At 38.7% G+C, this 26,833-nt stretch overlaps 1 protein-coding gene across 2 annotated transcripts in view; it reads left to right on the top strand.

Annotated features, from left to right (window-relative positions):
• PLEKHG1 (pleckstrin homology and RhoGEF domain containing G1) overlaps window positions 1-26,833 on the top strand; it is a 138,421-nt gene that overhangs the window by 12,820 nt on the left and 98,768 nt on the right. For both annotated transcript variants that reach the window (XM_049801267.1, XM_049801266.1), the window contains one exon: window positions 26,453-26,527. In XM_049801267.1, the coding sequence (XP_049657224.1) occupies window positions 26,479-26,527 (49 nt within the window). In that variant the 5' untranslated portion in view covers window positions 26,453-26,478. The remainder of the gene's footprint in view (window positions 1-26,452; window positions 26,528-26,833) is intronic.

Below are 26,833 nucleotides of genomic sequence, written 5' to 3'. Positions count from 1 at the left end.
GATCGTGTTTGTGCCTCTGGCTGAGGGGATTAGTGTTGGTGTTCAGTGAACATACCTCAAGTTAACCATGAGACTGCTTAGTATGTGAATTCACAATAGGTTGCTGTACTGTATCAGCCTGAAACATTGTTTAGCCAAGATGGTGGGTTTTCTCAGTGTGCATGCTAGGAGGGTTTTATGCAAATTAAATTAAAATTTTCAGGCACCTAAGCAGTTCGGGGAGGCTAAGTCTTTTTCTGTAACTGAAGTTTTGCTAAAGTTCTGTAGGTGAAGTGTTGTTTGGCTGCTTGGTTCTGTCCTTTTGGAGGTAGAAGTGCTACATTAATGTAGAAACAATGATCTCTCCATGGGGCTGGGGAGATCTGGGACTTCGGTGTTCTCCTGAGACTTCTTATGTTACTATATGTCATTCTGAGAAGAAATTGATCTTTCATAGTTTTTTAATTATTTTTTTTAGGGGGTTTAATTTTGTTTATGTACTCTCACTATCTGAAAGTCTTGGGGGACCTGGGGAACTTTAGAGCATAGGAAAAGCAGATTTAGATGCCATGGAAATGTAACTTGATTGTAATAACTGATTTCACTCATTTGATTATCTGAAACAAACTGACATTCCAGAAATCTTCACAATAGGGCTGGCAGGAGACTCCACAGACAATATTAAATAAGAAGAAGGCTTTAGGCAAGGTCCCTTTCGCCCTCCTTTCCTCCTCAGTGCTGGTGCCAGCCCAAAGGACTCTTTTCTCTCTCTGAAGAAAGCAGGCATTCAGTGATGGGTTTTGTGGTTAACAGCAGGGATGCTGCTATTTGGAAAAACTGGGTGACTTATAAATAACCTACTTCACTCCTTCCAGTGCTACTGCTGGAACCAGTGTAGCATGCATTATTTTAAAATTTAAAAAAAAAAAAAAAAGGTACATTATGTTAATTGCCACTCTGGCTTCTGTGACCTGGGAGGGAATACTAATATGCTATGTTAGACCACTAATTAATAATATTTATTAATTTACCCTACTGATAGTGGGGCTTGTAATATAATTTTGTTGTATGTATTGATGATCCAATTGTGTTCAAATGTATTTAAAATTTCGGGAGAATGGCAACTTCGTGTTGGACCTAATGCTTTGAGATTGCATAGCTTTCATAGATAGACACTAGCAGGCTTGCATAGCATTCAGTTGAAGCTTACATCTGACAAACATTAGCGAGATCCTGCTTTCCTTTGGATCCAAAGGAGAACAGTTTCTGTAAGTAGGAAAACATTTTGCAGAGGCTGAGAGGGGAAAGACCAGAAATTCCTCTTCAGTATTTTCTAAAAATAACAAGATTTGAATACGGTTGCATGTTTTAACATACTTTAGAGAAAAATAATTGGCGTGACCTAAATTCAATACACTAGTTATCTGTGTTATTTGCTGAAAGTTAATCACTAGCATATTTTTTTTTGTCCACAAATGTGCAGAGGCTGTACATTCCCAGGTTCCACACAGCAAATAATTTTATTTATTTAGCCTGAAATTTGTGCATATCCAAATGCATGTGAAGTATTTGCCTAGTGACCTTAGAAAGTTAATTACTTGCACAAATTCTGCCCTCCCCGCTCCCCGATTTCCATTTCATTTCAAATGTGCTACTTGGCCTTGGTTTTGAGTTTCATTGATTTTAATGTGTTTTCATGATGAACAGAAAAGCTAAAACAGACCGTCAGACTCAAATAACCTCTTTCTGAAAGCTGAGATAACATGGTTTGTGCATGTGTCCTAAGAGGCAGAGGATTTCCTAAGATTTTCTGGGATCCATGGCAGACAAGCATTCACTGTGAAGTACTTCAGAAAATTGTTGTATCAACAAAGCTGGAGTGTGTGGGAATGTATCAACTAATGGGATAAGGCATTCGAGGACTAGATGAAGTGCATTTAGTAAGGAATTAATTTCATGGGAAAGAGGAAGAAACCTAAAATATGAGGAGTGGTGTCCTGTAAAAAGAATAGCTTAATAGTTTGAGCAGATACAGCTTTGCGGGATGGATGTTAAATCTGTACCAAATAACCATCAGTAAATTTGCTAAATTTCCTTCATGTGCCAGACTTAAATCTGGAGTTTTTAAGAATATTTTCATTCTGCAAAACTTTTGGGGGTGGTGGGGGAGATAATTTATAAAATTTGTTTATATTTTGCTATTATCCATTTGACTTATCCAACAATATTGTGTGTTTTTAATTGTTTTAAGAAGTTGGTGTTTAGAATATGCTGATCTCTGGAAAGAATGAAAACGGGCTTCAGCAGCTCTTAAAATCCTGACATCTGTTGTAGCAGAGAAGGAAACATCAGATCAATATACTTTGTTCTAACAATTCAGCATGAGTTTTATTATGGAGTGTGTTTATGCTAAAAATCACTACACAAAAAAATTCCTCGAGCATCTGCATCACTGGATGCTTTGTTTAGGCCATGTCTTTAATGGTATGAGGGTTTGCAAATCTGTGTGGGGGTGGAGAGGAATGATGCATGCCCACGTGTGAGCTTTTCTGTAAGTCGTTTCTATTTTTGGTAGAGGTATGGGGCAAAAATAGGGGTTCAGTTGCGATGTGAAGGCCAGTAAAAGCTTTCCTATTGTGGGAATTGCCTGCCAGGTTCTTAGAGCAGTTGCATTAGTATCCATGGGAATATTTGGGGTTTAATTTAGCATGCTAGATTAGGGCCTAATACCTTAATTAAGGCTAGCAATTTTTAATGAGTTTCCCCCAAACCCTTTGTGGCTGATTGTAGTCAGACTGTAACAGACATAATATAAAGTGCATCTCTAGGGTTTTTTGTGGTCGGCAATTTCATAAAGCTGTTGTTCTACTTCAGAGTGATGAAGCTGACCAGTGAGTGTAATCTTTAACAGAAGGATTCACAGATCTGACTAGACTTCTTAAAAATATTAATCCAAATAACTTATGCCAGTGACATATTGAAAATCTAAACACTTGGTGCGTTTAGACTAACGGTCTTATACAAATCGTGATAACTGTTTAAAAAAAGTCTTTGTTAATTGATAAAACAGCTTTTCCAAATGTTGCTTAATTCTCTTGTCAGTTCACATGTTTAGGATTTTCTGCTGTGAAAAAGATAAAATGAATTGTCTGGACAAATTCAGGAATAACATAACGAGGATTTTGTATAATCTATAGACAAAGTGATTTATTTTTTTAAACATTTCTGTATTAAGGTGTAGAATAAAAATTCTTATCTTTATTAAAAAAAAAAATAAATCCCCAAAGACAAGCTCACTCACTCCTATCTTCCCCCCCATGCTTGCTCAGAGTGGTCAGTCCTTTCCCGCTGCCATCTCCTATTGTTACGGTCAAATGACCAAGGAAAAGTGTATACTTCCTTTTGTGTCCAGCAGATAGGGGTTCTTAATTGATGACTGCTGCTTTCTTTCTGACAGAAAGGAAATGAATGGGCAGTAGTGATTATAGCACATCTGTTGTTTTCTGGTGAGCATCCTGTACAGCAGTGAAACTGTCTTGAAGACTACGTTCCCTCCCCCCCTCGCCCCCATTCAGGACTAGTTAATAGAGGGGCTGTGGGTGACGAGTGACTGTATTGTTCCTTTGTCACAGGTGTAACCAGAGCAGAAAAACAAATTGCACACTCGAACAGAATGGCTTGTTTATATTTTCCAAATAAGTGTATTTTAAAAAAAAGAAAAGGAAATCTTGCAAAGACTTCAGGGAGGTACTGTGTTTTGATTGCACGATGTAGGAAATGTGTCCCGTCTTCATATTATAGTCACTGCATTGTAGGTGTAACACTCCAAAATCACACTGAAAACGGCTTTCTCTGGGGAAGGGGAGGAGGGGGGGGAATAGCACTCATATCAAGGACCCAGAAGCTGAAACGATCACGCAGCTTTTACTATAATTTCTAGGATGCAGTTTCTAAGTCTGTGATAGCGTTGTCCATCTCCTGCTTGAGCATCTTTTGCTTGATGTGTTGCAGCCTAACTCTGGGGAGCTCTGTGGTGTGCTCTTGCCCTCCTGGAGAGGGGCTGGGGACGGAGCCAGGAGAAGCTCCTTACCTGGCTTTACAGGTTTCAGAGTGAGAAATTTTGGGGACAGATGGATGATGAAGTATAGGAAAGGGTCTGGCCTGAGAGAAGAGGGGGACTTGAAGGTGGGGAAGACAGATGTCTGGGGAAATGTTTGAGGCCGTTCAGTGAAGTGGCTGGGTGAAGTAGGTATGGGCTGGTAGTGGACTGTATTACAGCTTGTCCTCTGCGTCGTACCAGCCACAATTTTTCCACAATTTTCTTTTTCTTTCTGACTCCTCTATTACAAAGAAGCCAGTGAAAGTGGGCTGCGCTCTGTGCAAACCCGGAGTGTGCCTACGGGGAACCTTTTTGTTCTCTCTTGCCACGCAAAGTGCTTGAAAACCCGTTAATCGAAAGAGCTCTGTAAATCTGAATCCTTACCACTTACTTTGTTGTCCTTTGTTCCTTCCTTTTGCTTTTATCGTATTTAATTGCAGTGTTTCTTGTAAGCAAGGTGCCAGTACTCTGCTTTTGCACAGACTAAATATTTTGGTACTTATAGTGCTTACTGATAGTGCTTATGCTGAGCTTGGTTGAAGCTGGTTAATTAAAGTTAGCACACTGGGTAGTGCTGCCCTCTTTCTTGGGGGTTTCTGATGTGTGTAGGATAAAATTGGTTTTTTTTCAGCCCTTACTTGTCACTTGCTATCCCAAGAGCTGCTCTCTTAAGCGAGGATCCCCAGCACTTACCAAAGGAGGTGTTGAGATGTACAACTTGTATCCGTAAGATGCTGTTTAGCTGGAAGCTTACAGCCTTCCTTAAGCTAGACAGGATTTTCAAAGAACAGATGCATAGGGCCACTAGAGATGGGAAAAGTAAGCAAGAATATACTGTGCTGTAGGTGAACAGCAACACAGCTGAATATAATGTTCATGATACCATAAATGAATCATGCTGCAATTAATGCCCCAGTGATACGTATGCCCTTATGGTGTTGGCAAAATGGGCGTCAAAACTGATTTCCACTCACACTCTAAATTTGCAGACAGCATGGAGTAATCAACTGCATAATTATCCAGCATAGATAAGGTTAAACTTTCATCATTGCTGCTTTTCCCTGGTCAGAGCAAACTTCAGAAAATGGAAAAACAGGTGCCATAAACCCAATTTTAAATGGTGTGGGTTTTTTTTCTTACTTTGCAGAGGTAAAGCTGGTTGGGGAATTTTTTGTGTGGTTTTTTTTGTTTGTTTGTTTGGTTTTGGCGGGTTTCTTTTGGTAGGCTTGTCTAAAGGTAATTTAAGCAACTAAATAATACTTTTGCTTTCTGAGTGAGATGCACGGAGACCCTGTTCATGCCTCGAAAGCCTTTTGAACATTTAGCCTATCCCCGTAGGATTTCAGACTTATCTTGCATCTGTTGGCAAGCATTATGCTGTAGCTAAGTATTGGTCATGGCACCAGCCAAGTAATGCAGGAAAACCCCACAGAATCAGTTGAAATCTGTTTGCTCAAGTCTACGTAAATTCCATTGTAGGGATGTCTTAATGCATTATGGTAAGTTTTAATAAAGATAGTAAATTGTTTGTTTGAGATTTTTGTAATTCCAAGCACAACATTGATGTATTGTTCTGTACTTCTTGCATGACTCATGAGAAACACTTGAATATTTGTGTGACTTAATGTATTCAAAGTTCTATGTAGAAGTTTGCTAAAATACTTTTATTATGGAATCCTGGCTTTGGGAACAGATGTGACTTCTTTCATCCTGAGCTAAAGATATAATACGTGATTTAGAGCAGGACCGTAGATTGTTATACAGTATTTTCAAAGGCAGTTCTTTGAGTATTGATGCATTGATGACTATACATACAAAACAAAATCCTATTAAAAATGTAAGAATACTTGTTCTGTTGAGGCAGATATTCATTAAAACATGATACATAGTTGTTCAGTAAAAGAAACTTCAGCAAGAACTTCAACCTTTAAAAAAAAAGATTAGCTACTGCTTTTATCAGCACGGACATCGCTTTGAAGATACTAAACATCTGGTTTCTGTCTGGGAGAATTATGTTCTGTCCACTTGACCCTTTGTAAAAGTAAATATTTTTATTAGTTACGTTATGTAGGAATTTGAAAAAATATTTAATACATAACCCCCGCTACTTTGCATACTTAGCTTCAGTTGTATAAATACGGTACATCAAATGCTGTTTTGTCCTTGATTCATGAGTATCTTTTGTAATTAAAAATTATACCAGTATGGAATTTGATAGGGGACATAACTATGTTTTTCCTTGCTTTCTTTGTTTTCCTTTTTAAAAGAAAATAGTCCTCATTTTCCCTCGCTCCCTTGTCACCTCTCAAGAGTGTGTTTGTCACCCCCGCAGACATTTCAGCCCGAGCTTCTTTCCCTCAGCTGTGACTGTAAACTGTACTTCAAGGGTAAATCCAGCCTGGATTATATTTGGTTACTACATAATTTAGATGTCTGAAGTTACCTAGTATAGATAGTTGTATATTTTGTGTTTGGTATTAGTCTTCTGTGATCCAATGGAGGTTAGAGATTATTGGAGGTAGCTTCTAATCCTGTTTTCAAGGTAGAATAGAAAAGACCTTAAAATCACAATTGTTATATTTGTTTAGTCCACACAAAAATGGATTACTTAGGGAAAAATACCCTCCATGCATAAAAGTTTAAACACTAATGTTGCCTGTGTTGTGCCAGTATGAGAGTGAGTGGATATCTTTGAAAATACACAATGTAGCCTTTTAAGTAAGGAAAGGCATTAAACTTTATGAAATGTTACACTTGAGAAATGATTTTAAAAGTTAAGCCAGTTAGGAATTTTTCAGCCTAGAATATTTTGTTGGAAAATAGCAATTTATTGAAAACAGAACATCCACACAAACAGTTTTCAATTAAACTATCAGCAAGAGAAGTTTTTAAGATACAGGATTGTAAGAAAATGTGGTTCAGTTCCATGGAAAAATAACAATATAATTTAAAACTGAAGTGAATGCTATCTCTTTGGAAAGTTCTGTCTCTGTTTTTTTTATATATTATTATTTGGATTACAGTCCTTCAACAGTCTCTACCTCTTCCTCACAAAGAACATGGCTATTTTCAAAATTCTACTATTTTTCCATAAGTTGGAAAGATAGCTAGTTGCTTCTAGTGTACTGATGTTCATTTTTGCAAATTGTTCCTATGGAAAAAGATTCTTCTGTTGTTTTAATGTGAACAGTCTGACAGATGTCAGACACGACGTTACTCAAATCATGACAAATGATTCCCTCTACTCTTTTTTCTTCCCCATTTGAAATATATTAAAATTCTTACTGATGACTTAGCAATGAAGTTAAGATCTAAAAAGAATTCTTGCATATTTGATTTGTCCTATTTATTATTATTATTGGTCTAAATCATGTTGCTTATGTAATAGGCACCATAACTGCCTGTCTCTTTATTGGATGTGCCAATGTTGAGGGTTTATTAATCTTCAGGGTGAAGTGAAGCCTTTCAAAAGCCTACGTGCCACTTTTAGTCTCAGAGTAGAGAGCTTTTGCTCAAGTGGGTTGCAGGATAATTGAGGATGTTTGTGCCAAATCTGTCTCAAATCTAAACCAAAAATACTGAGTTTTCTGTGTTTATTTTGGGAATAGGTTCATAGTTTTAAAGCTTGCCTCATACACCAATATTTATGAGAAATGATAATGAAGTGGACTTTAAACAGGACATTATAATTTAAAATGTTATTGTCTTTCTGAAGCACATCTGGTTAGTGCAAGATCTAAAGCTATTAATTTGGCCAGGACAATGAGTTCTTTATGAATTGGGGCTAGCCCATTGAAATGAGTTTGCTCCTGAATTAATGATGATGGAGGGTGGGGAGTTTGGAGTAATGACCATCTGCTGGGTTGTTAATGTCCAGCAGACTTCAAGAGACACAGTGACGCCGGTGGTAACACGCTTGCGCTAACCTTAATATCTGTATTGTTACTATGCATAGACCAAGGAAATAAAAGCTGGATGAAACTATAAAATTCAGGTAATGGTGTGTGTGTGTGTGTGCGTGTGCGCGAGAGAGGGGACTGTCTTCCAGAGGTGGAAGCTTGCTGCTCATCCAGTGGAGTGAGAGTGCTCAGCGGGGTGGTGGTGGTGGGAAATCCCTAACAACCAAATTTACCATTCAGCATTCTTTTCCTGAGAACAGCTTGATTTGATTGCCCCACTCCCCAGGAGAGATGAGAGGCAAAAAACCCAAATGCCTTTCACTCTGGGGAGTGGAGGAGCCCCAAACAAGTGCTGTTGGGCTTCATCTGCTGTGGTGCAACAGAGCACGGGTGGTAATCAGATGAGTCCCCAGCTCTTCGTCCCTGTTGCTATTTATTCCACGTACCTAGGTTGCAAACCAAGATGTAGTTTAAATGCCTGAAACAGTAATTCTCATAAAGCCCTTTTACAGCCTTTTAACACTGAAAGTAGTGTACATTTCTTGATATTGTCAAATCATATTTTGTCTTATCTGTATCCTTACAAGATGTAAGAATATAGATACTAGAGTAAATCCTGTAGTGTAAATAACTGTTTAAATGAGGGAGGTATGAAATTCCCTTGCGTAAGCAATTTCCTTCCCTGCTTGCTTGGATATTGGTCTTCAAGGTGGGTGACAAAAGCCTGCTGCATGTTTGCTGGAAATTAAATCAGTAGTTGGGGGTTTCCCTTAAAATTAATTGGCAGTACTGATACAAAAACGCATACTTCATTCTGTGTATGTGGAAAGAACAATGTAAACATACACTTCTTTAAAAATAGGCATAATACAAATAATTTAATATCTCTATAGTATTGTACTTCCTGCCGTTGATCTTTATCACTAAAAGTAAACAAATCATTTTGCCTTGATGATTCTTATATGTTAATCTAGGATTGCAAACCTGTGCTTCCAAAGACGCTGTTCGTGGTAGATGTTTTGAAGATGCCAGTGTCCACCGTGTTTTGATATGTTATGATGAATGAAAGGATGGAAGATTTCCAAAGTGTATTTCATACTCTATATAAAAGTGTTAGTGCTTAATTCATGCTGTTTGGATATAGGGTTTTCACTGCTGTCTACAATAGCAGGCTCACACTTAGGAATAAGTGGAGCGCAGCCCTCCTGGAACAGGCACAAGCAGCCCAGAGGAATAGTGGGATGTAAAACACTTGCCCGATAATCAGACACTGGGGAACCCATGTGCCATCTCCTTCCAGTTCTGAATCTGTAGGGTGTTATACTGTTCGTCCTAATACTTTTTTTTTTTCCATTTATTTCTGCTGAAATGTTGAAAACCTTTATTTCGCTTGGTATCCTCTTATAATCTTGCCAAATATGCACTCTGCTGCATCAGTTCAAGTAGATCTTTGACAGAGTCCTTGCAGGGTGGAAAAAAGAGCAAAACTGCAATAAAAACCCACAAAACATGCATGTGGTTGAAATGGACTTTATTTTAGTTTTAATATGTGCTTAAACTGGAAAACAAAAGTTATGTTTTTGTAATTACTTCTTTGGAAAGTGGAGCAGTTCATTTACTTCCTTAGAGAAATATGCTTAATCTTAAGCTTCAGAGATTTGAAGCTGGTAGTTACAGGTAATCTGTTTTAACTAGTTATTTTTATAACAAATCAATTAATCAAATGGTTGACTTTGTGTGTAAATTTTGCTGACAGCTAACTTTGGAAAAAGACAAAATAATTCTAGACACACATAACTAAAAGTTATGTTAATTCAGCCCTCTGGGGTTTATGTAATCCAAACCTTGTTCCTTGGTTTTGTTTGTTGTTGTTGTTTTCCCGTATCTATTTTGCAAATAAAGTCAGATACTAAGAATGATTTGACAGAAGCACCACATGGATACGTGTTTTAAAACAGATCAAACTTTTCTTACATTTAGGTGTAAGACTCTCAAAACTTTAATAGATAATTTTGAAGTTTGGTAGTTACTTCAACCAACACTGTAGTTTTTTGTGAAGTAGGCTGCATTCCTATTTTCTGCAAATTCGGGTAGATGCTAAAATGACTGACCAGTTTTGAAAAATTTGGCCTTTGTTTTGTAATAATTATGATTCATTGCAGCTTCTTCCCAAACTTCAATGGCTTTTGCTTAAACTGTACTGGAGTTGGATTTAAAAAGAAAGCCCCAACCCCCCCAAACCACGAAAAACTCCCTTCCATTAAGGATCTGCTTTACATTTCATGCTGACATTAGCCTGCTGGCTTTATGGGGGTTCCCAAACTTCAGACTTGTGTCTGGAACAGCCATAAGAGGACTTTTCTTGCTACAGGAGAGCTGGGCAGCCGCCTCTGAACTCTCCTTGTGGGACACTTCTTGCTCCGACACGGCTGAAGGAGGCATCCACCAGTTGTTGGGCTGTACAGGAGCTGAGATGTTGCAGAGAAAGGTGCCCACAGGTACAGAGACAGAAAACGATGCTTTTTAAAAGGTTTGTATCGGATCCGTTTTAAAGGTCAGGACTGAAAGGTAGAAGTGAACCCTGCCACTCCCAGTGGCATATGCATAAGGGAAGAGTAGTTTGGTTGAACGTAATTATACTTTCTGCTCTCCAGAGAGTATGGTTGTCTTCCCCCTCCCCCCCGGCCAGTTCTGCTTTTTATGCCAGTGTATGTGTGTCTGGCTCTCCATTCAGAGTTCTTTAGGTATTTGTAATGAAATTAAATTAAGAGAAAAATGCTCGAAACTACATTTCGGTGAAGTTTGTGAGCATAGGCAGCCTGAGAGAGGAGTCCTATAAGGTTACACCTGTATTAAATTCAGACGGGCCTAAGAATGTTGCCAGGCCTGGAAGAAGATGGTCTATGATGGTCATGTTTGCTAGTATGATTTTGGGGAATTATAGCTAGCCTTCTCCGCAGACAGTTTCCAGGCACGGCTCAGTCCCTAGTCCAGTTCAGGCGTCACTCCAGAGAGATGTTTTTTATGCACCCTGCTTTGGAGGCTGAAGTGGTTCATTAGCACAGATGTGGGCTATTCTGTCCCAGCTTGCTTTTGCACCCAGGAACGCTTTATGGGTGCATCTAGTGCATTAATTTAAGAATAGCCTTCATGTTTCCAGTGATGAAACTCTGCAATGTGAGCTCAGCCTTTATTCACCATCAGAGAATCTGCAGGTTGGTCCAGCGATCCTGTGAGTGTCTTCACTGTGAGGAAAACCAAGGGTCACTTTCTATCTGGTGTGAACGCATCTTCTCCTCAGTCAGCATTTCTCTGCTGTGTTTTTTAGTCCATCTCTTGGGTAAGGTTGCTCTGCAGTGTTGCTGTTATTTATTTTAAAGTGTATTTCTGGACTGTTTGTTTTGTTTGTTTGTGGGGAAAATGGGGGAGCTAGGAATTGAGGAAAAGAAATTTTTTCATTAAGAAAAAAGAATTTGGAACTGGCTTGGCACTTGCTGAATTGACATGTCCTGCTGAGTTTGCACATAGTGGCGACCGTTGGGCAAAAAGTGATAGTGGGTTGGCGATACCCCCAGGAATACTGCATAGGCTGTGGGGGCAGTGACAGGGGTGGGAGAGAGATGGAGTAACTGTCATCAAATCTAAAGGAAGCAAATGCTTCTTCCTCCACCTGCTCCTCTTGCCTAAATGCAGTAAGGCTTGGAGGGCTGCAGAGTCTCATTTGCTGATGAGATAGTGGTTTCCTGCTTTTTGTAGTAATATACATGGCCCTTTGTGTGCTTTTGAAATACAACAGGGACTTTTTTTTTTTTATTCTGTTGCCCTGCTGAATAGGCTGACATCATCTCGGAGCTGAGGCAGGGCCAGGTGGTCTCCTCGCCTAGCTGTGCCTCTCGCCGGGTTCCGTGGAAACTTGGTGTCGTTAGTATGCGCTCCGTGTGCCAGTGTTCCTCAGAGTACAAAATGGGGCCTAGGCAGCAAGAATGGAGGAACTGGGATTTCTATGTACCAAGGATGGAACTACATAACTTGAAACAGCATTGTTGGAATACCTCTGTGTTTTTTGGTTCAGTACATCAGTACTTAGTATTTGAATAAACCATTAAGGTTTATAAATGCTTAGTTGTGTGTCTTGGCAGTGCTTTAGGTTTGTTCCCCAATTACTAAACTTGGGAGGCTGTTTTGCAGAAAGTTCGCTTAAGTTATTTCTTCCCTTAAAAGTAGAAGAAAAGGAACTTTCATCTGAATTCACTGGGCTTAGCTCTGAGAATTCAAAAGGCTTTGGAAACTGGCTGAAGCTCTTGGTACTGACTTGAGTGATATCCCCTTGAATATTTACTTTAGTCAAGCCTATTCAAAGATCCCGCTCCCACCCTGCCCTTATTTGCGTTGATTTCCAGTACCAGATCTAATGACCAATTGAATATAAAGCATTGCCTCTTAAAAATAGGTTCTTCAGGAGTTGTATTCCTGAAGATGTATTGTCAGTTGTATTCCTGTGGCCTTATTTTGTGTTCTGTGTTTACATAAACTGAAGTAACTGGAAAGACAGACCCATCTCTATTGTACTGCAGAAATGTATTGCATTGCCAGTGGGAAAACACTAACTTGTGAATTTTTAGTTGTGTTTGGAACCACAGTGTTGATACACATATTATGAAAATGAAAGAAGTGTGTCTGATGGTTTCTTACGGCTGTAAAATTTCATGTACAGTTTTGCTGTAGGATTTCATGGACAGTGATTTGTGAAGTTGTCTTATTTGTATCCCTCCACACTTCTAATACAGTACATAAAATTTACATGTCCTTTGAAACTTCCTGACATAATTTGGGGAACTATATTGGTTTTAACTTTCTTAATTAAGAAGCACTGCATTCCTTTATATAGCTGTTTGCTTTTCATAACCTCTTTCTCAGGACAGAAATGAAATACTTGATTAGCCTTCATGCTGCCTTCTAGTGGTGTTGAAGTACACGTGTGATCCATCTTTCACTTTAGTAAAATTTTACTTGGTGGGAACAGATAGGAAGAGAGACATCCCTATATCAGTAATTCTGGCATCCCAGCAAGAGCTGGGAGAGCTGCTGAATGCGTGGTTTGTTTCTGATTCTTTACTAACTATGTAGAAGGAGAAAAAGCTTCACCGTTCAGTGTTGTTAAAATGGAAAGGTAAGGAAGGTGACCTTCATCACTGGTGCAGGAAGGCAGAGAGGACAACTTGGACTCCTTTTCTAGGTGAAAAGCATCGGTTAGCGTAGAAATTTAAAAAGCTTTGTAATCTTAACACCTTCTAAAACTATAATGTAAAGTTAATGGAAACCCTTTATTGACTACCCCTTAATAACCTATATTCAAACATGATGTTTCCTAATGATCACTATCTTTGAAATAATTTTCAAAGGATTTGGGGTGCTTTTTCTCTGATCTTATTGAAAGCTATAAAACAACATGCAGTTCACAAAAAAAAGATCACTCTTAGCACAAGCTGTGAATTACCAGAGTTGCTTCAAGAACCTTACAAATCTCTGAAACACTTTCAACAATTGCATACTCTTTAATAAGCTGTCCATGAGGTAATGTCAGATGACTATTATTTTAGTACAAAATAGGTATTTCTATGTTTCTGTGTTTGAAAGCTAAGTCTAAGTTATTTATTTGTTTTATTTTCTGAGAAGGTGAATGAAGTCCTGTCAAAGTGCGCAAATGGCTCAGACTCCATGCAGTTGTTGAGTTACTTACAAACAACTGATTTGTTCAAACAAGTCTCTTAGACTGATGTAGAAAGGAGAAAAACATTCAGCTGAAGGAAATCACCTTTCCAACTATAACATTTGTAAGTGATGTTATTTTTTCCCCATGTGTTTTTTCTGAATGGAACTAGTGTTCTCATCTGGGGCCAGTGAAGGTCTGCATTTGGCGATGCAATGTTTAGTAATAAATCCAGCTTTTCTAAGAAAGCATGTTGGAGATAAGAAGCTTTTTACACTTATGGCATTACAGAGAGAGTTTCCCTGTCTAGAGAATACTGCATTTTAACCCAAAAGAAATGTTTATTTAGCAGTTTGTCAGCTGTTTCTGTCAAAATGGTTGTTCAAATTCCTTTGGAAATTGTGGCAGATTGTTACTGTGTGTGGTTTCCCTTTGACCAGTTTTAGTCTCCTAGGCTCTCTACTTGTGTTGATCATAGGTGGGTGAAATAATTTCCTTTCTATTTCCAGTCATATTTAATTTAATATTCCATATTCTTTAGAGTGAATATATGTATATGCATGTAGTTATGTATGTATATACAAAAACTGTGGTTTGCCAGAGATTAAGCATGGATGTTACTTGAAACTATATAGTTTCTCTACGCTCTACAGTAGGCACATGCATTTCAGTGCCACGAAAGTGAATAGGACTAAGATTGCAGTTATTGAACTCTGCTGAACTGGGGACACATTATTCAAAGCTAATATACAGTGAGAGGGCCCTGGCTTCTCTGTCACAACCAGTTGGAGTGTTCTGTAGATAACTGCAAACTTTGGCTCTAGAAAATATGTTGTTTGCAAGCCATGCTTCAACAGTTGCACTCTGGAGTGGCCTAGTGAATAATGGAGTATTTTTGCAGGAAATGTCCTAATCTGAGTTATGAGGAGGTTCATTTGGACAAACTCCAAGTGAATGTGCAGAGCACTGTCAGTTAGTTTGTTACGATTTTCCTCTTTTTTTCCATGTGTGTGCAGTGTGTATATAAATATATATATATGTACACACAGATGTACATATCCTCAAAGCCGGGAGAAGGAAAAGCTGGAGGAGTGTGAAGCGGTCCGGCAGTCAGCTGTGTGGGGGGCAGCCAGGCTCAGTGTTCGGGCAATTGGAACATATCAGGGCTCAGAAAGCTTTAACTGTTGACTCTTTTATGCTATTTGCTGTGTTGGTTGCCTAATGTTATATACTCTGTGATGAAAACAAAAGCCCAGAAATTTTCATTAATTACACTTTACAGTAGTCAAGAAGTTACATGGGCTTTTTCTGATGACTGTGGGGAAAAAATGTCTTTCACAGGGTATATGTAAGTAACTTTGTTATGCATGGCTGTAGTTTGGCTAGCCTTTCAAATTACAATTTCTGGAAAAGCCAATTGAGTATTACTTGTCTAATAATTATAAAGCCCATGTCTAAACCTCTCATTTCAGCAGTAATATCGTGCTCAGGCAATTGCAGTTGAAGGAAACACACAAATGGGCTTCGTAGGAGCCCTTCTCCTGTTGGTGAATCTGTAGCCATTCCTTTCCTTGAAAAACATAACAGAGTCGCTGTGTGTTACGGAGAGAAAAGTGGTGGAGGATCCACATGTAAAGTGATAATTACCCATTATCCTGGTTTTAAAAAGGCTTCCCCTTCGTGAACAAGCATCTGCAATACCAACCCTTTGTATAATTCTGCCCCCCCCCTCCCCCCAGCTCTCCAAAAGAGTTTACAGTTAAGGGGAAAAATATCTTTCTCCCTTGTTTACTTGGAATTAATGTTGTTTAGGACAATTTTTAACAAAGTAAATAGACCTTCTGGACAGCGCTGACATTTTTGTCTTTCATCAGTATGATCTTTTGGAAGTTCTGTGGGTTTTTCTATAATGAGGTCTGAAGTTATTTCTGTGAAAATATATAGTGAAGCCAAACATTATAAGCATTTTATAGAAGAGGTAAACCAGCCTAATTGGAGTTGATGCATACTAATTGCTCTGCTGTTAGCAAAATTGGAAGAAAAATAGCAGTGATTTGAAAAATGTGTGCATGAGAGAATATACTCGTGATTTTGATTTGGTGCAGATCATCATTTTGTGTTTTTCTTTTCTTTATTCTTTTGCTTTTTAGGGAGCTTTTAGAAACGTGTTTAAATGGAAAGAAGAAATACCCCTAAAACAGCTGACTTTGAAATGGACTTGTCTAAATTTATATACTTAAAAAGCATTGGGTTGTTCTGTAGTCTTTGAGTATTTGCTTTTGGATGCACCTTATCTCTTTGTCAAGTTGTCTGTGAATGCGGTTTCAAGGTTTGCATTACATACTGGTTCTGTGAGTTTAGGAAGACGTCATTCCCTATCTCAGTGCCTTGACTCTGACCCTACACAAAGCTAAAATACATATGGATTTTGTTCGTCCCATAGATATTAGCTTTTCTACTGACCTTAAAATATCAAGAGTTTCTCTGTAAGAGGGCTGTAAAGCTTTCATTTAAAACAAAACAAACCCCAGAAAAACCTTCTTTATTATTATAGCCCTGTGATTTCAGGAGAGACTACCCCGCGTAATATACGCGGCCTGATGTCCTTACTAAGCAAATGGCAAGGTGGTTTCCCTTCTTCTATGAAGTGTCATGGTGTTAGTGAACTTTAGCTGGGTGTCAAGAAATTTCCCGTAACAGAAATGGAAATGCAAAAAGGAAGTGTCAGAAGGTGAAATGCATGCAGACATGGCAAGTATGTTTCTCCCATACTAACAAAACTCTTCAGATGTGTTGGAATCCATTGGTATGTTATCCATCACTGTAATATTTATTCAGCACATAGGACAGGATTCAAATTCATTTAAGTCTTTGTGTATTATAATTTACTTTTATTTGACTTGTTTGCTGTGATTGGATTCTTTGTGCTCCAGCAACAGCTTTGCTTCCTTGTAGCTTCCGTGTTTCGATTTTATTTCCTTCACTACTTGAGCCTGTTGTGAAATGATGAATCTGCACAACAGTGGTCTTTTCCCAAGACAGCGTGTAGTGATATCTTAAGCACAGGCATCGAATCTCTTTAAGTGCTACCCCACAACATCTGTAATAGAAAAGCAATTTGGAGGAGACTAAAAGCCCATGAAAGCAGATATCAAGGGTTCTTTACTATGTATGCCAGACACAAGTCTGGAGGTTTTTTGGGTTTGTTTGCTCTTTCCTGTCTAAGAGAGAAATGGGATTACAAAATTACTATTAGGATGCTAGTTGGGTTATTGCCTTTGTTTGTTTGTTTGTTCTAATTGTTGTTGTTTTGGGTTGTTTTTTTTTAATGTTTAAGAGGGGCAGGGAGCAGCAGCTGCCCTTGTCCTTAATCAGGAATCTAAAGCTGCAGCTGCTGAGCACCAGAGGCTTGAATGTGGTAAAGACTAAAGAGGGAAATTTTGTGTGTGTGCATCTGCGTGATTGTTTATTAGCCAAATCAGCATCTCCTAATTGTAGCAAAGTTCAGAGCTTTGAAAAAGAATTTGAGTAATTCTGAAATCAACACTGCTGAAATTTTTTCCTCTTTGGTTTCCTTTCCTTAACCATGTGTACTATAAAGCAACCTTTGTTATTGCTGAAGTTTGACAGGTTCATATCCAGCTGTGGAACAGTTTTTTAATTTATTAAACCAGAATTTTTGGCCCAGTAGTGAGGTTTATGCTGTGCACCTCACTAGAATGTAATCTATTGGAAACCAAGACCTAATGCATCTCTAGTTATATTTTCTCTTGAGAAAAGCTTCAAGAAAAGCATCTTGTAAGAAGAGGGGATACTAGTGACCAGTGAAAATATCAAATGTAGATTTGGGAAAGAAAAAAAAAAAGTATTAGTGGTTTTATTTTTGTTTTGATTTGGTTTTTGTTTGTTTGGTTGGTTTTTTGTTTTTGGTTTTTTGTTGTTGTTGTTTGTTTTGTTTTTGTTTGCTTGTTTGTTTGTTTTAACCAAGTCAAGACACCTGCCTGGAGTGTGTATGTTGGAGGGGTGAATGGTGGGCAAGGCAGAAGTGCAGCTGTAGAGCTAATGGCTAGAGACTGTATTTGGCTGTAACTCCCTCAGGTGACATAAAATGACACTGCAAATTCTTACAGTATTGGAAAATTTGTTGGGGAAAAGTCATGTAGTCTATTCTGGCAACTGTCATGGTTCTGGCTGTGGGTTTGACTGTTCTTGCAATGTGACGACTTGTACCCTAAAATCCTTTAGTCTTTTTAGTGCTGTAGCTGGTGTATGTGCATAATGCCTTTTTGTGCTTTTTCAGCATTTGGTATATGCATTACTGAAGAGTCACAATTTAATGGTACTGGAGATAAACTCTTGTAAAGAAAATGTTGAACTGTGTGCTCTTGTCTGTGCTGAGGCATTGGGTTTTCTTTTAAAATGGGTTTGTTTCAAATTCAGTTTTCTTTGACCCTGATTAGCACTTAACAGTAGAACTAGTATTATCTAAAAAATGAAATCAGAAAACTATGCAATGGTACCTCAATTAAAATATTTTATCTCCATGTTTGTGAATTTCAATAATGAAAACTATGCTGTTGGTTGTTTTTTGCGGACTAACTAGGCATAATGCATTACATGGTGTTATTGCTTAAACTGCCCAGAAAATGGTTTGCGTAGAATACATTGCTTACTTGTTGAGTAGCAGATAACTTCGAGTAGGTGATAGCAGTATTTTGTGATGCGATAGCTGTCCTTGGTGGCTATGACTTGCTACTGCTGTACTCATACAGTCTGTGCTGGGACTTGCCTGGAAGTCTCTAAATATCTTGTGACTGACCTACTTATCCTGCTCTTCCTTGTTTTTCATCAGAGTGTATGTCAGGCATGTCCTGTGCTGAGCCACCTTACCTAAGTCTATCTATTTTCTCAAGTTTAGATTCAAAAGCAAGCATCCAAAGTGACAGACAGATCTACTGTGTGTAAGTGAAAACTGATCTTTTGATGGATTTTTTTGGTTGTTTATGTGGTGGGGTTTTTTTAACTTTTGTGAAGACCTGGCAGGGCTGCTGAGATTAACTGCACTGTACAAAGGCATGAGAGAAGCAGTGTATGTGTATATAACTTGAAAAATGCCCAGTGCTTTAGAAAAGATCTGTGGTTTATTCTGATGATAGGAAGTTTTGAAATAAGGAAAAGGTGGTATACTAACTTAGCTGTCAGGCTATCCAAATCCAAATCCAGACTTGAGCGGTAAGCAGGACAATTCAGATACCCGAAAGTTAGAAGGATTTGTAGCACTTGCTTGGCAAGCTGACCAGAAGGGAGAGGCAGCTTCTTCTACAAGCATTTGGTTTTGCCTGCAAGTTGAGCACTGCGTGGCACCGTAAGGAGCAGCTAGTGCCACCTGCGGGAGCTGTGCTAGAACAGGTGGCTTTCTAGTTCAGAGATGCATATGCCATCATGGGAAAGTGCTGTCACAATTTCCTAGCACTGCAGGGGAGATGTTGGGTTGTTTTCTATCAGCTTGCTGTAGTAGTGCATGATTATATGCAATGTAGGGCTGATCTTCAGCAAAGTTGCATATATAAAAGAGGATATTTTCAATAATACCTATTAATTGTTCATTTTTACAGAAAGAAAAGTCATTAATTATACTAAGTAATTTTATACAACCTGAACTTAAATGACTAGAGTTCGAAAGCTATTGCTTCTGCTGAGCTGATAAACTGCTGTGATCAACGCGGAGTTAATGAATCAGAAGTAAATGCATGCATTTCACCAATTAAAACTGACATCTTTCTGCTTAGGCTTTGAACTTATGCTTCACAAGGGTATTTGGGGAGTGTCAGTCAAGGTTTTGATCTGCCTTCCTCCTCCCAGGTGACCCTATGGGCAAGGTTTCCTCTTTGTTTCACTTGGCATAGCAGCAGCATATGTTGTTAAGTGAGGAGTCTTGCAACGTGGTTGGACACCGACCAAATGTTGAGTAGGTCTCATCTTTTCAAGCAGTTCATTCTATACAAAGTTTGAAGGAGAAGATACTGTGTCATGTTCCCTCCTAGACCTCATATCCTGTGTTACTTTAAAAAATATGCTGTCTTGACTTGCAGACTGAAACAGAGCGATTAGCTGCTGAACTTGATCTTTTAGTGGGCTTGGAAAACCATAACCCAAGCCTTGGGATAGCACTGGGAATGGATTCAGAGCTATTGGAGAGACTGGAGGAGGGAGAAGCTGCATGCGTAGAAGTTAAACCACAGAGGAGCCAGACAGTTCATTCCTTACACTAGAACATTTGTGACGTTTTTCACATTCAAACACAGGGAATTACAGTAAACCAGAATGAAAATGACAAAGGGATTCTGTGACTTGGTCTTTGCTTGACGGGAAGGTTAGGTTTTTTTTGTATTGCAGCTGCAATATGGATGATTAGCTCCAGAAACTAGGCAGAGGATGCTGTAGACTTATGCTGTTTTGAAGAAGGGGTCAGGAGAGAGAATGATGTTACTATGATTTTCATCGATGGGCCAAACAATGTGCAAAGGAGGTTTGGCTCCTTCTTGCCAACATAGATCAGATGGTCTTGTTTGGACCAGCTCATCTGTTGGTGCAGTTGTCTTAAGTGCCACTGTTACTGGCCTTTCTCTAGAAAAGAAGGTGCAAGGGTGACCTGGTTTGGGAAAATGAACAAAATGCGTAACATCTTACAAAAAACCAGCCAACCAAGCAAACAAAAACAACCCAAACTTGGAACATTTCAGTATGAGTTGATATGCAGGGGAAAAAAGGCTGGGAGATTTTTGTGGAACTTTGAAGGAGAGGACTGTTGGAGAAGGGAAGCGGTAACTCACACCCACATCCACAGCTCTGCTGGAAGGGAATGAAAGGAGCCATTAGAATTCTGTACAATTTTGAAGGAATACATATTAACTTGAAACAACATTTTAATCTTAAACAGGTACTGCTATGTTACTTAGAAGGGCTGAGGGGGGGTGGTGAATAGGAGCAGCAATATAATGGTTTGTGTCCTTGTAACTTCTATCCTTTCTGTCCACGTAATTTAGAGTTTCTTTCAGCGTCACTTCTTGGTTCATGTGAAAGAATTGTATTAGTGTTAGCATATAAACTTGCTTTTATGGTTTATGGGACCTGGGATCAAAGTTATTCTTGTGGGGTACAGAGCAGCAGTGCATCTGCTCCAGAAGGGATTTTGTAGGCAAACAAATGGCAAAAACTAGATCCGGGACGGATGTCCTTGTTCTCTAACAAAGATATATGCAGTAATTAACAGCCAAATGTCAAGTTCTGATTGTGTTAATGTGGGTGGGAATTCTGCTGTAGCCTTCCTTGGAGTCTGGAGTTTGTCCTGCAACCTGAGACTTTGAGTGCTGATTTTGGGTTTCTGTGAGTGGTTCTGCATTCAGAAAGCCAACATCCCATACCATCCACCTGAGAATTGCAGTAGCCTGTCCAGGCTGTGTGTGGGCATCTAACTGTCCTAGCGCGTTTACAAAATATTTCATGTCAAAAAACCTACTCTACTATCCATTTTCTCCTCACCCACTCTTATACCTCCTTTTGTTGTTTTTTTTTTTTTGTTTTTTTTTTTTGTTTTTTTTTTTGTTACAGCAGGAAGAACTCATCCGAATACTGTTTAAAAATAAACCGGCAGATGTCTTTACTGTTAACAGCATAGCGTGTAATGTGGAACTTCAGGGCTTCAGTCGTTTTACATATATTGATCTGTATTCATAAAGCACTGACTGTTTAATCTGTAAAAGGCTGCATTTAAAAAATGTAATACAGTATTTTAAAGGAACACGTATGTCGATTGTGAATAAAGTGGCCACAGCAGAACCTTAATATTACTGCTGGTTGTGCCTCTGGAAGACAGGAAAGAAATGCAGTGTCTGTCTGAGGCACTGTATCTGAAAAGTTTTTGAAGAAATCCAACCAACTTCCTTAAATATGATCACTTCCAGCTATTTGGAACAGATATAGACCAGGGGCCAGGGTTTTGACACAAAGGAGGAGGTTAGGGTTAGATTTTGGTTACTGATGATTGTTGTTCAACATAAATACATAGTTGGACTCCATAGTTACAACTGCAAACAGTCCTATGATGAACAATAGTTTCTTTCAAGCTGCTTGATGCTTTTTTAGAGTACAGCGATAAATTGCTGAGAAAACAAAGATGGAACAGAAGTCTTCTCTCCAATGAGGTTTTTTTCCATTAAACGTTAAAATTGAAAATCGTGACACTTCAATTAATAGCTGTTTTTAATAACTGGAAACCCGTCATATTTTTTTTTAGCAAAGTATAGTTAATTTAAGAGACAAGGACTATATTTGTCTGTGAAATGCAGGTAAATCATATTTTTCCTGAGCATGCTTTTTAAAAAATATTTTTTTAGTCACTGATGTCCTATAAGTTTGAATGTTTTCCCATGAATTCAACTATGACATGCTATTGATTTAGATCCTGTGTTTAAAGCAACTGAGATCTTATTTTTTTCATAACGCTAAAGGTGATCTGCAATTTTTAGCAGCTCAGGATTTTAAAGGCAAGCCAAACTACTAGAAGGAACAACAAATTTCTTGAACTGGGACCTCCCAGTATGCCTGTTTGGGTGGCCCTGGCTGATTATGGCCTGTGAAAATGCACGGTCGTACATCTGAATGTTTTTGGTTACTGTTAAAGGGTTTTGCTTAATTAAGAAATGTAAACAGTATGGCTGTGTTTATTCATAAATTATGAATACATATGTATTTCAAATTCTCTTACTGGGGTGTTCTGTGAAAAAGTGCCCAGAGGAGTAAGCAAATAGGTAGGAGTGCAAGAAGCAGCTTTGAGTAATGAATTCAGAAATACCAAGTACCCTGTGGACTGCTAGAATAGCTGTGCCAAAGATGCAGGGCCAATTGAAGCTATATCAATAATTATATTGTGAGAGTGTTTGGAAGGGTCTTGCAAGACTGTTTTTATAAGGTACTTTATATGACTGATCTTTAAATTAGTAGTAGTATCCCAATTGTTTAGAGAAGTGGAGCTTATTTGTATAGAAAGTGGGCCAGAATTACTTTATTTTACATTTAACTAGCAAGTTTATACCCCAAATGCTGCTTCTTTGCTGGATTTTACATGCATCCTGCTTGGCCTTACTGCAGAGATTTACTTTCCTAGTCTGATGAATAGTATTTGTCAGAGATTTCCTTCCTAGATTAAAACTAGGAACTTTATAAAGAAATAAATAAATAAAGGAATGCTAAACTTTGACTTCTGTTTTTTGAGTCATTAAAAACTTGGTATGTTACAGAAAGCAAGAGCGGGATTCTCTATTTCTTTTATTTTAAACTTTCCTCCTTCCACTAGCTTTGTTATACATCTCAGAGAAGAAAAGAAAAGCAAAATAAGTCTTAAAAGGATTACGTTTATCAGGGTTACATGAAGAGAAATCTTGGTTACTTGGTGATATGACTAGGAGTGATGAAATAGGCCTTTTTATCCACAAATGTGGATTATATTTTTTTTTAAAAAATTGTTTAGTATATTCTGCAATTTCTAGCAACTGTGGAACCGAGTTGCATTAATTGGGGGGGGGGGGGGGGAATGGCGGGGAAGGAGGCATATGTTTTACATCTTAAAATATATGGATTTCCATGCTTTTTAAAGAAGTCACTGAAAATAATGTTCTGTACCATGTAACTGGACCTTAGTTTTTAGGTGTACTTTTTTAAAATTGACAAATTGACAATGCTAGAGGAAAATGTTGAAGGCTCTGTATGGGTCCTGTCATGTTTGCACCTGGTTGAACTGTTCTGCTGTGATTAATCTCCTGAGTGATTTAGCAAAAAATAGGGAACAGCAACAGATTTCACAGACCGTTTCATTGCTACAAACCATTCCAGAGAGTAGCAAGTGTTTCTAGACCGTGTTCTGAAGATGGCTTTTCTAGGCACAGAGGCTGACTTTCTTCAACCTGTTATAATTACGTTAAGCCTCCCTTGCTATCACTTCTTGTAATGCAGAGCTGCTAAATTGGTCAATCTGTGCAAAACCATTAGCAGGACAGGAGTTTTTAAAATGACTTGGATTATCCAAATGAGTTCTTGAAACAGAGAGCTGTTGTAGCTGTGGAAAGTCTGAACCCTGGCTTGTGTGCAGTAATTGAATGATCCAGCTTTCAATTTACCACTCCGTTATTAAAAATGCCAAGGTTATTCAACGCCTGTTTGAATCCCGCTTAGTTTTGTGCTGGGAGTGATAGGTCATGTTCCACAAAGAGGGATGAGCACAGGCGCTCCATTAAATTCCTGAGAAGTGACTGTTGGTAGGTAGGTGTCTTACTTGAAGTGTAATGCTTTCTGATGCTGAGCTTTGATGACACAAAAGCAAGCTTATCACTTCTTTAGAAGCTCAAGTAGAAAGAAGTGTTGGCCTACTTCAGACAAGGAAAATTGGACTTGCATAAATAAAAATGGGGGCAGAAGATGCCAGGAAAAAAAGTGGTTTTTTTTTTTTTTTTTTTCCTTGCTTGTATTTAGCACCTCTACCAAATGTCAGTAAAGAAGCCCAAAATTATTTCTGAGACTACCATTTTATGTCATTCATGTGTCAATGTCATGGTTTATTCTTACTAAATCCAAAATGCACTATACTATAAGGAGAAAATTAATGCTATCCCAGCTGAAACCAGGACAGTCAGTGAGTGACTCCATGAGCATTTTCATGGTGAAGTTTACTTACGTATTTATTTCAATTCTGTGCAACTCAAACCAACAAAAACCAGAAAACAACTACATGGATATTTATGTCTTACTATTTTAAACATCTAGTTTCCTGAATTTATGACATGAAATTATTTATTTATAACTAAGAATTTACAGAAAACATTTTCTTGGTTTTTTTTTTAATATGAATCGCAGAAGTGTATGTTGTATTTATTAATGTGATTTCTTGGTTCAAATGCACTGTGTGATTAACTAGTTCCTATCAACTTTACTAGTAAATCACTGGATAACTAGAAGTTGATTTATAAACTGGGGCAATGTTCACAGACAATATGTAGCACATCACTGAATGCAGAGGGTCGGATGTGAGCTTGCCAAGTTTTAGAATTGTTGTAAAACCTTTGTTGAGGGCACACCTTTTTATTCAGTTTGTGATCCATCTGTGGTTTATGAACTCATGTGCACAGACCTTCAGGTGGATAAGCATTATTCCTATTAATTTTAGGGAGTTTACAGAAGATTTTTCTGCTAGTTCCAAGTCTTCATTATGGGTACTGTTGTGTGGATGAAATGTGTTAAGGACAAAGTAATTCCTGAGTAAGACCTGGTGGATTTTATCTTGAGTAGAGATTAATTGGCTGATGTAGAAAATCATATGTGGTAGAGTTTTCATCAGCTAAATAAGAATTCGTTTGTACCCTAGGCTGTGCAAGTGGGTTGTAGCCTCAGATGTGTCTAACATTTCTAAGCCTTTTACGTATATGTGAATTAAATAGACAAATGTACTTGCCCTGGATAGGACACCTGAAATACTTTTTGTGACTTAAATTGCTTAAGAAATCCTATGTATTTTGTATAGTTTGGTTTTACTGTAAACGCAAGCCCTTTATTGGATGCTAGGGCAGAAGTGTTTTCATTCTAGGCCTGGTGATAGGATTCAAAACAAGCCGTATGAACTTGAGAGCAAAGTAATTTAAGAAGGGAAAAAAAACAAAGGCCTTTTTTTTTTTTTTATGTTCAGTTTCAGTTCTGCTGCAGGGTGAGCCAGGGAGGTCTCTCATAACTCTGGATCTGATGATCATCTAAAATCTGCATGCCGAATCAGCTCTGTTGCCTCAACATTGTTAGAAGCAAGATAATTCAGTGACTTCAGTAGGAATTGAGGCTGTACTGCTAGTACTTCCAGCGCTGTGTGCTCTGTGTAGTGCTGTACCCAGCACTGTGTTACCCGAATTGCCACCTGAGGAGAAGTCCCTGCCCCACGTGGCACAGTCTCCTGACAGAGCATCCTGCTCTTTTTGAATTGTCTTGTCTTAATGCATCCTATCTAATCTTGAGGCTTTCATTATGTAAAATGGCGTGTCAGTCCAGCTGGTGATGGGAAAATATTCCAAGGTGCTAAAAAGGGGGATACAAAATCCCAGTCAGTATGGGTTGGCCACACATTGGCCATCAGCCATACCACAGTGGATGCCTAACACTGCTCTAAGAGGAGACGGGCTCACGGCCTTCCTGAGGAGAAGTCTTCTCTTCTCTGACCACTGCTGGGATGGAAGAAACATTGGTGCTCTACAGTGTAGTAAAGCTTTAAGTTAACGGGATTTTATGTCTAATGCAAGCTGACGTGACACTCCACATGGCCGCTCCTTCATTCACTTCTGCAGTGCGTGAGTGTAAGCAGCTCTTCCGTCCCAGTTCATTACCCTCTCGCTACAAATTCACTGGGGGGGGGGGGGGGGGGGGGGGAGGGGGAATACCCAAACTCAAAGACAGAAGTTCACCAGATGTAATCAGTGCTTTCAGTCTACCACTGCAATTTATTAGAGGGTCCTTTTGTGCCTTTCTACCTGGCAGTATGTCCAGGTGACAGCCTGCTGAATGGTGGTGCAGTTAATCTCTAGGGAGTTTTGCTTGTTTACCTATCATTTCCGTGTTTGTATGTAAGATGAAAGCTGGAAATCCATCCTTCGCAGGGGTCATGGGGCAGGGGAGTGTCCTACTGAAACATACTGGTTTTAATGGAGAATGCTTTCTTTGCTTTGTGTCCATTAGGTTTTACTAAGCCTGTGTCTGCAGAGATGCCAGATAAAACACCAGGTGGTACAGAACCTGTCCCCAGGACTGAAGGTTAGTAGTTTTCTTTCATTCTTTGACTAATTATTGAAGAAAAGAAGCATTGTGATTTTGTGAATAATTTTTGAAGTCAAGAAGTGAGTTTTCCTTACTGGCCTTAAACTTAAGGGAGGGCTGAATTAATTTTATGTGTGCATGTTTATCTAAATAGCGGGAACTTTTAACTTATTTTTGTGTAACCTTTCCCTCCCTCCCTAGCCCATCATCCATGATAGTATTAAAATATATAATGAGGGGGGAGGACCAGTTGGCTGCTAGGATTTCAGCTTTAGAGAAGATGTCTTGTCCCCTTTCGATAAG

Source organism: Accipiter gentilis, chromosome 5, assembly GCF_929443795.1.
Source record: "Accipiter gentilis chromosome 5, bAccGen1.1, whole genome shotgun sequence".
Taxonomy (NCBI): Eukaryota; Metazoa; Chordata; class Aves; order Accipitriformes; family Accipitridae; genus Astur; species Astur gentilis.
The sequence above is the reverse complement of the archived record's forward strand: the minus strand, read 5'-3'. Positions and strand labels throughout refer to the sequence as shown.